At 39.0% G+C, this 15,441-nt stretch overlaps 1 protein-coding gene across 1 annotated transcript in view; it reads right to left on the reverse strand.

Moving 5' to 3' along the window:
* GSK3B (glycogen synthase kinase 3 beta) overlaps nt 1-15,441 on the reverse strand; it is a 94,292-nt gene that overhangs the window by 27,809 nt on the left and 51,042 nt on the right. Inside the window, exon 7 of the mRNA XM_026847066.1 lies at nt 10,194-10,291. Within this exon, the coding sequence (XP_026702867.1) occupies nt 10,194-10,291 (98 nt within the window). The remainder of the gene's footprint in view (nt 1-10,193; nt 10,292-15,441) is intronic.

Below are 15,441 nucleotides of genomic sequence, written 5' to 3' on the forward strand. Positions count from 1 at the left end.
GCAAATAAGTAGTTGTACGAGAAGTAACACACAATCACACATCTTTTTATAGGGGTGGAGAGATTTTGAAAGGATTCTGGAAATCCTGTCAGGGAATAAGACGGACAATACGATATTAGTGCTCTGTGTTCAGTTAGCACCAAGCATAAGGGAGCCATTCCTTCTACCTATATATAAAAACTGCAAAGCATGTTCAAGGAATCCTGTTGTTTTCTCGGTGTGCTTTTGTTCTGCGGAGGGATGAGGGCAGAGGAGTTGCTCCTCTATGCTGAGCTCAGGTTCACCTTCCTATAGGAACTCTGTAGCCACACTATTCTTGCCCTGTGACAAATCTCTTGTCATACAGATTAGCATAATGTTATCACCTCATCTCAGACTGTACTGTCACCATCAGGAAACAAATGATCTACAACATGACGTTAGCAGTCTATCTTACTGCTTGATAAAGAAGTATTTGGTTACATATTCTGCTATCTGTGAACATTTTCATTCTGTTAGAAGAGTGGAAATTACACAAATGCACACTACAGTCAGGTAAAGGGGTAAAAGAGCAAGTTAACTGCTGCTTAATTATTTGTGCAACAGAGAAACTATTATTGGGTACTATGAAAGGAACTTGGTATCTCTTTATTATTTAAAATATGAGCTGTGTGCAACATGAACTAAAATAGCTACCCACAAAGCAACCTTTTAAATAAACAGCAGCAGCAGAGGAAATAAACTCTGCAACTTGTTCAGACAGTTGCTTCTTAGATAACAGATTTAAATGACAAGTTGTACAAAATGAATGATCACCTAACTCCTACCTTCCCATCGCTAACCAGGATTTAAATCCCACCTACTCTAAAAGCCAAGGGTTACCTTCAGAGCTGGCAGAAGATTTTCCTGTGCGTGTCTGAAAACGCTGGTTTTGCTCAGGTGATAGAAAACCGGGTGTTTGCAGGATTTCATACATTTTGCTCAACTTTCAAAGAAAAAAAAGATTTGACAGGAAAACATGACCTTTCCCTGTGGGTTTTCTGTCTGGTTTCTCCCAGAAACCCAGCTGTCCGGCCCACCAGGACGGTGCAGCTCTCAAAGCTTCCCAGTTCTGAAAGATGAGGGGATTTCACACCTGCAAATATTATTTTCATCCCAATTCAGGATAAAAGCCATTTTCAAAACCTTGGAAGTTTTGTTGATTAGTTTAACTTCCTGAAAAATTATGCATAACATGTATTGCTCTCCCACTATTTCTAAAGGCTAAGTTTTCAGGCCTCCCTAGTATAAACAGGTCTTTTAAAAAAGTATGTTTACATTCTTTACCCTCCTCCTCCTCAAAAATTCCTTTAATAGCCTTACTAAGAAGAGGCAAAGAGGAGATTTTTTTTTTAATATATATATATATATAGCCAAAATTCAGCAAACTGGCTCAGTTGACAAGGCTGCTCAGAACAGGAGCCTACACAGTGCAAGTATCTTTATTTAAAGACTGCCTATAGCATCAGAGAGAATTCAAATTAGATAGGCAAGGACAATTTCACAGAAGGGCCCACAGACAATGTCTATTCATACATTTCACTAAAAACACAGCTGTAACTCCAGATGATGGGGGGGGGGAGCAACTCAAGCAACAGGCATCTAAGCAACAGCGCTTAAGGTCTCATGAATGTTTGGAAAATAAGGTACTGAAGAGGGATCATACTAGCTGAAAGAAAGGATTGCCTGACCTTTCAGTTACATAGCAGCCTTTGACACACAAAATAACTGTACAAAAGGAAAAGTGACTTATATTAGCCACTCATGTATTTACTTTGTTCTCTCTAGATTGTAAAGTCAGATTGTGCTTTCAATTTGTAGTGCAGCCAGATCAAAGCAAAAAAACCAAAACAAACCAAACCCAACAAAAAACAAAGAGGAAAGGAAAGTAGACAGGAATAAGAATGGAAGTTTTAAAGACTGTGTCAAATTCAAATCACAATCCAGAGTGTGGAATGAATAAAGGGATAAACTGTAAAATTGTACCAGTACCTGACATATCTGGAACAGGTCCTGTAGTGGACCTCTCCCCACCCCCCAACGCAGTTTGCTATGTGATTTTGAAATTGTACTTCACTGATTCACACTGTTTTCAGTATATTAGGAATACACTCAAGTAACCTTGGAGAGTAACAGCAATCATTTAAGCTATTGCAAAAATTGGGCAAACCTCTTCTTTTAAAAAAAGTCATGTATGTGACTGCTCTTTCCGTTTGAAATGCAAAGGAGAAGCATAAATTATTTTGCACATGTTTGGCAGAATTACTCCATGAAACAGCTGCTCTTGCTATACCAACTGAAAGTACTATGGAGCAGATGTTCCTTGGGGAGAGATTTCACAGAATGGTTGAGGTTGGGAGGGACCTCTGGAGGTCATCTGGTCCAACCCCCCTGGCACAAGCAGTGCCAGCAAGAGGCAGTTGCCCAAGACCATGTCCAGATGGCTTCCCTGTATCTCCAAGGATGGACACTCCACAACCTCTCTGGGCAACAGGTTCCAGTGTTTGACCATCATCTCAGTAAAAGCCATTTACTTGTCTTCAGACTGAATTTCACATCTTTTAGTTTGTGCCCACTGCCTCTTGTTCTGTCATGGGATGCCAAAGAGAAGAGTCTTGCTCTCTCTTTTCTGCACATTCTCCTCAGAACTTCTGTACACTTGTAAGACCTCCCCTGATCTTGCAAAGGTCAGAGTTTTTAAGAAATATAAGGTCCAATTCTAAATTATTCAGGTCCATGCACAGTAGCACATATTATTATACTTCTTGGGAACACTCTTTTGAAAAGTGAGATTGTCAAGGAAAAAGCTGGTGTTTTTTTAAACAAAAACAAAGGAAAAAAAAAGAGAACCAAATCAGAGTAAGTAATAGAATAATAAAAATGTAGTTGTCTGATGGAATCAACTCTGTCTAGAATGAAGACTAAACTTTTGAATGAAAGAGGTCTATGTGTGACTACAAGGGATCTTCTTGAAAGTGAAGACAACAGGTCAACTAGTCTTGCTCTTCATTCTCAACTGTCATCACCACTTAAATAAAAATAAAGAAACATTATCTACTAAGATTAACTAAAGAATGAGAAGACAGACATTGCTCTTATTCTCTTAAGACAAAAATTAAACACAACAGGTTTCACAAGTATTTTCTGGAAAGTTTTTCCTTGACATTTATCTGTAATAGATGAAGCTCCCCAAATAATTTTTATTTGAGCAATAGGGTTCATGAAGGCAGGGTAATGGTATGTATCTCAAGCAATTAAAAGAAGAGTTACAGGCTCGCAATAATGTTAACCTCACCGAACAAGAAGGGGAGATTTATGAACCTGAAATAAACCCTGAATTTAATTACAAACAGCACAAAGATCTTTTTATGCTTTTGCAATCAAGTTTTCATAGGAGAAAAAGATGAATGATTTTCACCTCCAAAAGACACCTTAGTTATACCCCAGTACAGTAGACAGCTGCCACCCACACCTGGCTTCACCATGCAAAACTGCACTGATTTATGACCAAATCTGCAATGTGGCAACACCAGAGGAAGCGGAAACTGCAAAGGTCTCAACAAACCCCAGTGGAATAAAGGCCCTTTCGGACAACCATTGTTACTGCTAAACCGTCACCAAAATACTAAAATCAGGTAAAAGCATAGGGACACTGAGGGTTCAGAAGTTCCGACTGGTAATGACTGAACTAGAGAGGGGAGAAGGTGGTTATTTAAATCAGAAACCTCTAGAAAGTTGTGGTTACAGCAGTATAGTGATCCTCCTTAGGAAAATGCACACAAGTGTACATGGAAATATGCTCCAGAAAGTCTGGTGTGTACGGCTTACCAGATGGCATAATTAATACTTCTGCAAACATGTCTGCACCTCTTCAGAAAATTGAGAGGTATACCAAATAGTTATTAAAAAAATTCACAGTGCAGGCATCTCAAGCAGTAAACACAGGTCAGCTTTGAAATAGTATTTCAAGAGGTCTGTGGTAGAAAATAAAGCAACTTACCCATTTTATACAAATTTTCTTTCAAAAACACTCTTTTGTCAAACAAAAGGCAACTAAATATAGAGTTCTTCTATTCGCAAACACAAGAGCAGCTATACGTCAGGAATAGGAAGAAACCCATTGTCACCACTGACTTTTTTTTTTTTTTTTTTTTTTACACTGTTTGCCTGCAAGCAATGGAAGTGACGAATTACATGAGGCACAGGAACAGCCAAGTTACAATGCAGGGGGACATGCATCAGGGAAAAAAAAGTGCTGGGAGACTTCCCTTAGGGGCGAGGAGAGAGGACCCATGTGAAAGCCCGTGTCAGATGCAGGCAGGTCCTCAGCACAAGACCACATCCAATAAAATACAACTCGCTCTCCTACTGCTTTTTCTCCTGGAAGGGATGGCTCCTCTCTCCCCATTAACTAGTGCAACTGAATTTATTTTATTTCAAAAACTGAGCCCAAAATAGTATCTTGACATTTGAGCATGAGACATATATTATAATTGCAGTCTATACTTAGCATTCGGCTCAGTAAAACTGTCAGAGACCGAAAAGTTACACATGGATAGGATTCCTGATACTACTGAGCTCATCTTTTAATGCATTTTCTTGTCCTCTTGCCCCCTCTAACCTGGAAAACTACAGGAAGACAATTTTATTATTTCTCCTAAATTACCATAAAATGCCAGTTTTGGTGCAAAAAATAACCACGCAGTCCAGTAGGAACCAAAGCACCCAAAGCAAACAGGAAAAAAACCCCACAACCCTTTTTTGCAGTTTTCACAAGTTAGTTGATGCATCTCATACTCTAGATCATAGCATATGGAAAAAGTATTTCTGGTAAAGACAACACAAGGCAGATTGGCAGATGCTGTCCTCCCTGTGTCCCAGGGCTGCTCAGATAATTATTGCTGCTTCATTCTTCTGACAGAGATGATTATTTTTTTCCAATTTTGAGGAAATAGAGGGAAGGTACAAAAGAGAACCTTTCAGAAGATATAATTATCTTAGAAACAAAATCATTACACTTCTGAGATTCCTTTTTGCAAGGGGATTAAGGAGTATCTACTGTCTGCAGGAACTGTGGTTGAAGATGTTTTAGTTTGGGGAGGGATACCCAGCCAGTTTTCCCTTAATGGTTTTGGGGTGCTGTAGAGCGGGGAAAGCAGGAATGTTCCCAACCTCCCAAACTTTCACAGGGGGCACAGCAGTCCTGCAGACACCACTGCTGCACTGCAAACTGTGTGCACAGGGTTGGAGACTTAACGGAGTCTGCCCTGACCACATCTCGGGGGGGAAAAAAAAAAAAGAAAAGTCTAGTGGTCTAAGAGCTCCTTCTTTTGAGCTGTAGTGAGCGGTCTCCCACTTGCATGGTGCATTTTAAATAGAGAAATGGCAACTGCAACCCTTCTGGGCTGCTGAAAGGAGGAGTTTTCACCCTGCCATTAGGGACAGGACTATATGACTGCTCCAAGGTGTAGCGTTTACTCATACATAATTTCTTTACGCAATCACTGATGAAATCCACACCGCCACTGCTCCTGCTTCAGAAACTAAGCACATTTCTGAAAGAGATGTCACTCGAAAGCCAGTAGGGGCATGAATTTTAATGAACGTATCAGGTTACCAACTTGAGATATTCCCAGCGATGCGATAACCTAACATTTGGAATAGCTAGCAAGAGCTAAAAATAAGGAGGAAGAGTCACCATCAAACTTTGGAAAAAGCACAGCACATGATTTCTCTCCTGTAATAGTGTAAGTATTCAAGAAGAATGTACTTGGGTTAAATTATTTCTTCAGCTGAAGCTCCAAGACAGTATTTCCCCATATCAAATATCATTTTGTCAGGGGTAAGTGGCCAAAGATCTCTCATTCCCTGCCAGCTTGAGAACATCTGGAAAGACTGTCTTTAAAGAAACAGGAACAAGCGAAAAACAACATAAAAAGAAGGGGACTGTGTTTTAATTCTCACAAATGTGATGCTGTGGTTCTAGAGGAGCACAGTTTTTTGAAGCAGTTTGCTATAGGCCTGGAGAAACTCAAAGTGCAACTGGATGGAGAAGATCTTCCAAGACTGCTTGAAATGAAACTATGTGAAGGCTGCTGAAAGTGACTCAAAATCTGCCAAAAGCCAAAAATGCTTTGGATGCAGTAAGGGACTGAAGATGTTGGGCACAGAGCGTGTAGGAAGGACAAGCCGTGCCAAATGACGTATCACAGAAGTTCTATCTTCATGAACACAGCTACTGAGGGGATGTCATTAAGAACTGCACGAGAAGGGAGGCCTGGTTTAATGTGATGCCATTTTTAAGTCATTCTCCAGCCTAATGCAAAGTCTTCATACCCAGATGTAGCATCCAATCGCTGTGTTGTAAAAGGAACTCAGAATAAGCAAAACTGAGTAAGCAACTAAAGAGACAACTGAAAAACTTATTTCAGTTAAAATGCTACAAGAGTGACTGTGATTCAGTCATCCTGAATTGATGTGAACCAGCTGAAAAGTTTCCAAACTGCCTTCTCTTGCAGTGGAACCAAGTAAACGTAAAGGATGAAAGTCATATGCATTTCCAAATGTGTGGAAAAATTTCTTTTACCATAGCCCTTTTTGGGAGTTTAAAATACTCCATTTTCTCTGCCCCTAAGTTTCAGACATGCAGTTCCAAAGAAGCTATCTGAAAAGCATGACTCCGAGCTAATCAAACAGCAGCTCATAGGTCCCAACCCTCAGCCTTCTACAAAGTTCATTGCTGTTCTGCAAGCAACCAGCAGATCCCACAGCTCTGCTTCTCATTGGAGCTAGCATTAAAATAAGTCTGTTATGATGAAAGCTTTAAACAATAGTATTATATGGCAACAAATGGAAGAGGTGGACACTATTTATAAAAGTATTTTTTAAAATTAATCCTATTCTAAATGAAATCTTGTACAATCTATTGTTTTACATGTTGTGCCCAAGACTTAACATTTCTGCCAATTTGTTTGCTGCCAAACTGCTTATATATCTTCAACTGTATTGAGGCTGCAGAAGCCAACTCGCTCAATAAACACGGGTTGCAGTTTTTATGCTAAACTTTCAAATTTAAGTTGAATTTAAGCATCACGCTGGGAGTGGAGAAGAGCTGACTGTTTCATGACTTCTTTGCAGAATTGAAAATCAGATCTAATCAATTTGACTGTTGGTCACTTTTAAGGGATGTGTAGTAGATGGGACAGATCCCTGTCAACAGCAGGCAGAATGGAAAACTGAGGACTTCCCGCTTTTTCCTCATTCTCAAAAGGTGAGGAAAAATTACTTGGAATTTGAGGTAAACATGCTGTTCATCCTCTACTCCCACTATGAGAAATACTTGTCAGGGAGCATGGCATTACACGGGAAGCACCTTATTGCTTCCTAGACAATTTCTCACTACTGTTGATTCTGAATGCAATGTTCTCAATTATAAGTCCATATTCTCAACCTTAGCCATTTGTCAAGGCTTTTCTTAATAGTTTATATAAAACTTCACAACATGAGATTTGGTAGACAAGGTCTTCAAAAAACCGTTCTCTTCTGCAGTTTGCACTCACTCTCTCTTCCAGTGTGCCTTGAGAATATATGCTGCCTCAGTAACAAATATACAGGCAGAAAAATATTCATGGCACCCACCCATTCGGGCTCACATTTTCCATCATACTCCCTTAACGATTCAATGAACATCCTTTTTTTGTGATTACTACTGCAGGATTTACAGCATTTATTCTCTCAGACTTTCCCAAAACATACTGTCTCAGCACTGTAACTTTTTAATTAAAGAGACCGGGCTTACTATAAAATGGAATTATCTCTATATTTGTTTCACTTAATTTCTATACATAGGGGGCTACACATCTAACAGAAAATGAGAAAAGCCCAACACAACACAGGTGGTGTTGATCATTCAATATTCCCCCTTTCCACATTTAAAGAAATGACTTAAATTTGTTTCTGCAGAGGTGAAAATAATTATCTCAAGATATAATTTACTGAATTTCAAGCCTTTATACTGGATACTCCTTTGGCTGTCATGAGAAGTAACATTAATTTGCTAGTACTATGTATTCAGCTATGAACTGGTCAATAAAAGTTACTGTACCTCTCATGGTAGTGCCATTTAAAGAAACCACAGATGGTACATAGGCTATCAGCAATTTTATTAAATTAATCCTCTGCTTCAATACAACTTAAGTGCAGATAAAGCAGAATCATCACAACTGAAGCACATAAGTGCTATAAAATTATCAGTTCACAGTTACTTCCATCATGTCTAACTGGTAACAGCTTCTAGCAAACTTTGAACCAGACCACAATCTTGGCAAGCATGTCAATAATGAGAGGACATCTATTTCCTGATTATTTTATTTCCACATTGTGAAAATCAAAGCAATGGTAAAGCAGAGCACTATGGTTTTGCTGATAAGGCCTCTCTACTCTCAAATTTCTAACTGAGCCATGGAAGGACTTATAGGACTGTCATTGTGACATAAACAGCTGTATTTATGAAAACCTTGTTTGATATAGTTTCTCGGGATTGTAGACACAGATCAAGAAACAAACAGGACTTTTTGAAAGCACCTGAAGGCAAATGCCACAGGTTACTGCACAAACTCCTCAGGAACTCTGGCCATCTGAAGCGTTCACAGGGACTGCTTCACATCTCACAAAAGCAGCGTAGCAGAAACCAGCACACTGCTCCAAGACACTTCTCAAAAGGAAAAAGTTGTCACTTGTGCCACCATAAGATCTATTTCTGACAGCAACTCTAATTTTCCGCTAGTGCTTCCTATGTAAACTGACCCAACTTGGATATGCTGAGCTTGAAATACACTCGGCAGAAAGGCAATATAAGAAAGTCACAGGAGAAGTAGGTGTGAGACACGAAGCCTCCAGAGGAAAGTTGTTGACTGGAGGATTTCCAGCAGGACAGACAGAAACCCACTGTAATAGCAGCTAGGTTTACGTGGTCAAAGGCTGGAGGAGTCGTGGCGAGAGCCTTTCTGGTCAGAGCATACTCCATCGAGAAGGCCACGGAAACAATGAGCCTCACCAGCCCATGCGCTCCACGCATGAGGATAACGACTTGGTGCTGTTGGTGTCATATACTGCATTAGGATGGGGACAAAGACACCACCAGCTCTTCCAGCAAAGAGCACAGATGCAAGTAGGAAGTTCTACTCTTCCACCCCCACGTAGTTGGGTTTGAGGGGGTTTTCACATGCACACCACAAAAATATACATGCATCAAGGTAGCAGTTAAGTGGTAAAACCACGGAGGAGATTCTCTTAATGCAGTCCTCTTGGGGTGATAAAGTCAGTAAAGCCAAACGGTGTGTGCATGCACTGAGCCTCTGTAATACACCCATCTTAAGTGCATAGTATAGATTCAGAGGAGGAATATACTGCTTTCTCCAGAAATCTTGCTTCCTTCATTGCAGAAGTTGGAGGAGGCGGGGGAGACTAGGGTGCTGGGAAGTCAGACACCAATCCTTTAATCTATGAATTATTCTTCATGCCTCTAATTTGAGCATATTCACAGCTTACCAAATGAAATCAATCAAGATGTGTTTGGACATAAGTGATATAAAAATGTTACGTATTCTGCAACATCAGGTCTTTTTCACCCGAAAAACAAGACTCTTCAGGTGGAATGTACCTTTGCCCTACATTTCTTGATTCTCCATCTGCAAAAAGGAGTGCCCTTTCTCACCTTTCACCTCAAAGAGGTGGAAGGAAGCAAGAAGAGAAGAAGGCTACATATGTGAAGAATCTGGCAAAAGGAAATTTAATAGCACTGTTTTCAAAGCCAAGTACTAATTTCATGCAACAAAGGAAAAAGAGCCAGATTCTTAAAGAATGAAAATCACACATTAATAAATACTGGCTCAGTATGTAAGTGCTATTTCCAAACACACTAAAACTGCAATTCTTTAAGAGGGAAAAGACCTATATAACTGAAAGATGGTATCTTATTATGCATGACTGCAAGAGGGGCAAATAAAGATTATCAAGTTCTCCAAAACGCATGAGAAGTGTTTTCAAACACAAGTTTACATGCAACACCCTGTACAATGGTGACAGAATATGTACATTGACAAGTTTCTAACAATTATGTTTTCACACTGATTCCCAAGGAATAAAGCAGTCAAAACAATACTTAAATTCCATACCTTGATTATTTCCACCAACTGATCCACGCCACTGTCACCTGGAAAGATTGGTTGTCCTAGTAACAGTTCAGCCAATACACAGCCTGCTGACCACACATCTAAAAAGGGGAAAGTAAAAGGTATGAGTAAAAGGTACGTATTAGACCATTTATATAAAACCCAGCAATTTTAAGCTACTTTATTCTTTGTCATGTTTAATTGTGTATAAAAAACCCCACATTCCTCTCCTAAACATTTATCTAGAAAACACAGATATCTGGCATAAAGCAATGGTGGACAGTCTTAGAAGACAAACCATGAGACAACAGGAACTGGAAAATAATGTTAAACGCCGTAATATATTGACATTAAAACTTACATATGTAGGGAAGAGACCTGAGAACATTTGCCATCTGAAAATTAAGGATTTCCCAAAACCCTGTGTGTTTTTTAAATCACATCAATCATGAACTATGCATAAGTACCACAATGCCTGATGTTTTTACTGTGTCTGAATGTTCGATAGACTCAATTTTTTATCCATCTATTGAAAGCATATATACACTAGCAGATAAACCAGCACTGCAAGTATTACTTGTATCCTGCAGCACATGATGATTATGGGATCTGGGAGACAGCTTCTCTTAACTCAGTCACATCAAGACCAAATCTTTATCCCAATTTCATTTGCAAACATGGCTGGACAACAGAACTGCAAATCACAGATCAGGTCAGATCTATCATCCACAGAAGCAGTCATCAACTAGTTTCCATACATATACCAAATGCAACAAGTAGTCACTAGCAGCTGCTACTCTACATGAAGAAACTTTTCATCATCTATTACAGGTGTATCTCTTACATATAAGACAATTAAATACTACAACAGCAACCTAAGAACGTATCTAAGCGTACTACAGAACATAGCATTTTCTTCATGAAGCATAGTTAATTGAAACGAAAAATCAAATGAAGCAAAGGCAGATGTTTGTGGGAATCTGCCATAACTGCATACCAAATACAGAAGTTTAATCTGCTCACGGCAGAAGTATTGCGCCTAGATGCAGAGATAACTGCTTCTTCAAAAAACCTGTATTGACTATAAGGTTTTCTAGAAAAGTCATCATTTGTTCAATGTGTATCTGAATTCCTACAATAAAATCTAACTTCAAATAAGCAATAATGGAAGATTTATAAAACTTACAATACTGTAATGTCCCAAAAGGGAAAAGAACAAACCCAATCCCCCTCCACCCATCTTTCTTTGAACTCTCGCCTACCTCTACAAGGTAACTCTTCCCCTCCCCCTGCCCCAAACAGCCCCTCCTGCCCTCCACAGTAGCGTCACCATAACTCAAAACCCAGAGAATTTACCTCCCCAGGCCTGTTCCAACCTGAGATAACACATGCTATGACAGAGATCCTTATTCCCCAAGTGTATTTGAACGATGCTATTGGGAAGCAGGACATACACAACACTGTCAGTTATGGCTAAAGGTCTGTATGAGGAAAACATCTCTGACAGTTCTCTAAACAGTCCATTATCACTTTGTCACAATCACTAGAGACTGATGCAAAAAATAATTAAAAAAACTTTCAGGAATTCAAGACTGATAACAAAATAATCTGCAAGTTAGAACAGACTTTTCCTTTCCCCATTTCTAAGTGAAAGAGAGAGGGGCTATGCAAAAATACTTCCTCTTCTCAAGAAAGGCATAGTTCAATTGGAACATATGGTAGATAAAAAGCACTGCTCATTTACCGTAGCTTTCAAAATCATTCACCTCTAAGTCAAATGGATGCATTTTTATGTAATGTCTTAGTACAACATCACCATCAAGGTTTATCCTAAAAAGTAACTACTTACAATATGAACAGCAACCAGAAATAAAAGGAAGATTGAGCCTTGATTTTCAACAAAGCAAACATACCAGATTATGCTTTTTGATATTTTTAGTCATATTTAATAAAATTTGATATGGCCACCAAGGTGCCAAGATCTCTTTTGGACAACAAATGAAGGAGGCATCATGTAAAGAACATTTAATTACATCCGACTGCTAAATGTCTGACTCTGACAGCTCCTGCTGTCGGACCAACACATACCACAAAAAGATGATTAAAAGAATCACTTTTTATGTCATCCCATGCAATCTGGGTTTATAGGAAATTACACAACAGTACAAGAGATAGCATAGATTTCTTCAGAAGTACTGAAGAAACAGATTAAATGTACTAAGCAGTGTACTGTAACTTAGAAGTCTATTTAAAGACACCTTAGAAGATTTTGAAAAAGCTGTCCTTCACACTGAGTATACAGTACAAGTGGTACCCCAAAACTATAATTATTATTTAGCACTTCAATCCTTATTTTGCACTAAAAAAGAAATGATATATGGGAAGGAAAAGTATTTGACAGAATATACACAAACCCAAAGCTGACATGACAGTAAGACAGCATTTACAATTCACTTCCTTTTAAAGTTCTGAAACTACACTACCATGATTTTTTTCAAATTAGACTGTAACTTTTTAAAACGGTTTTAAATAATCTTCTGGTCTGGCTGCTCCATGAAGTTGGATTTCTGCAGTTTTATCCTTTCCCAGTCTCTCTTAATGCCTTTGCTCTCTACCAGCCAATTTCAGATAAGGCTGAAAGGCACAAGTCTCAACTTTATTACAGAAGTTTTGTAGAAACAGCAGGGAAAGAATGACTGCTGAGGAGAGGAGGGCTCAGTTCCTGTGGGACATGCTGGGCTTGTCCCCACCCTGCCAAACTGCATCCGCAAACAAGCTGAAGGATGTGCATGCAGGTCCTTCCACAACCAATAAGGCCGAGCAGAAGCAGCAGAATGTGTATGAGAAAGTTGAGGGCATTGCAGGGGGAGAGAGGAGAAAAAGAAAGGATGTAGGTCATGAGGAAATAGCTGGGGAAGTCTGAGGAATATCAGCTGTATTCGTGATGGGTTTAATCCATCAAACATAAAACAAATCCATCAGAAACAGTAAAATCTTCCAAATCGGGTGATTTAATGCCTTGTTAAAAGTCTATTTAATTTTCCTTGATTTTTCTTGCTAACACTTTAAACACACATAGAAATAAGCTATAGGCATTCCAAAATCACCAACTTTTTTTTTTCCCAGGAGTGTAATTTCACCAAGTTTCAAATTAGGACTTGAGCAATGTTCCCTGGGCAAGGAAGTGAACAAACCCTTGAAGCATCCTCGATGAAAGCCAGAGAGCAGAGGCTTAATTTCACCAGCTCCAAGCAGAGATGGCAACAAAACACCATTTACATAGGTGTTTATACAAGTCTGGTGAGCAGCGTATAATAAGGCAGAAACCCGGAAATTTCAGCTCTGCTGAAACTTGATGAAATTTATGCCATCAACCTTAACAGGACTAAACTTTGGCTCTGGGACCACTGGCCTTATTCTTTCTCCCTTTGAATCTGTAATTTTAAAAATTATCTTCCAAATTTGGATGGTAACATTTCTCAAGTCTGAAGTAAACAATGTACTAGGATCCTGTATTTAAAGACATGTTACTTGAGAAGTGACAAGATAGTTAATACTAGTTTTTGATTGCTCCTTCCCAGACCCTTTTCTGCCTTAGCACAGGTCACAGCTAACTATTACAGGTTAATAATCTTTCAGAACAAGCTTGTGGTATAACCACCCACTCCCATGAGAGGAGAAGCATTTTCTGAACTATTTCTTTTTAATATGTGCAATTTATTTCAGGTGAAATATCACTATCATTCACATGCTTTAAACTAGTTAAAAAACAAATAAGAGAGAACCTTAACAGAAAACAGGTCAACAAATCATCCTCATGCCAAACTAGTTGGGACAATGTGAAACGTTAAGAGAAAATACTGAAAGCTATTAATATTAAGTACAGGAAAGTAGGCAAGCCTACTTTCTTCACAGCTTTCTGAAATATAGTCTAAACAACATGGACAGTAAATGCAACTGCCAGCCAAAAGCAACCTTCAAATAATCTTATTTCATACAGCTTTCACACATTATAATAACAGCTAATGCCATAACTTTTGTAGACTGAGGAACACTTAGACAAATACCATTATCACATGAACTACCTGCACTAATTTAAGCACACAAATTCATATAACCTTTTATACTACAAAACTTTTCTTAAATTTTCTATTACTTTTTTCATCTTCACAGCTGTTAAGTGGATATTAACTTGTCTCATAATATAATCTGTAGAATTCATTTGCTTTTGAATGCCATTCCAGCATTAGAGAAGGTAAGAAAAGGAAAATTTCTCTTTTGTTCAGGAAGAGGCATCCAGCAGGACAACCCCCAAAATATACTCCTTTGCTTTAATTTGACAAGCGAGCAATGCCATTTCCAGTTGTCTGTGACAGAATACCCTGTCCACAAATTTCATTTTTGTGATCTCAAGCTCTGCCTTTGAAAGCTGAGAAGCTCCCCCTCTTCTTCATGCCATGAGCACTGTTCACTGTATTATGCTCTAGCTCTTCTAAACTCGTTATTTAGAGGACATGAAGGGGGGAGGAAAAAACCAGAAGTTGAACCTGCTCTCATCCATTTAGTACAAATGAAGAACTTTCCTTTATCTGACACTTTATTGGATACATTTACCCTTCTACGTGTGTGTCGTGTCCCCCTCCCCCATATGTTAATCTCCGCCTCACTATCCCTTGATCTTGATGGACTTCCTCCATCTTGGAGGTGACTCAAAGTTGTTGCTCTGGAAACTGTAGAAATAACTAGCAGGGAAGAAATCAGGAGTCAGAAAAGGAGCCCTAGGAAGTCATAAAATCAGCAGCTTGTAGTTTGCCAAATGCCAGGCCCCAAAGTGCTTTTCATTGTTGCTGTTTTTGAACAATTCTGGGGATGTCAGAACAAGAGCAAAGTTGTAGCATCTGTGCTAGTGCAAGTTTTGCAAATCAAGCCACCACAGATCCACAGATTATGGAGACAGAATAAGGTTGAAACCTAAAAACACTTGGAAAGCCATGCTTGTTCCAGTATTTGGAACAAAAGCTATAAACAGGTATCTATTCTTCTGCAATCAAGAGATGAAACTACAATGACTGGTGATAGAATAGTTAATTAATGCCCATGCTTATTTTCAGCATTGGAAATTGTCACCTGAGACAGAGACAAATACTTTTCATCATTTGGCAACAGGTTTGGGACACACCTTGTGATGGTTCTTTCAGAAGAAACTCTGAGATAGCCCGACTACACACACCTCCAGAGGAGCTTCTGCTCC

Source organism: Athene cunicularia (assembly GCF_003259725.1).
Source record: "Athene cunicularia isolate RWA chromosome 1 unlocalized genomic scaffold, athCun1 chr1_part1, whole genome shotgun sequence".
In the NCBI taxonomy this organism is placed as follows: Eukaryota; Metazoa; Chordata; class Aves; order Strigiformes; family Strigidae; genus Athene; species Athene cunicularia.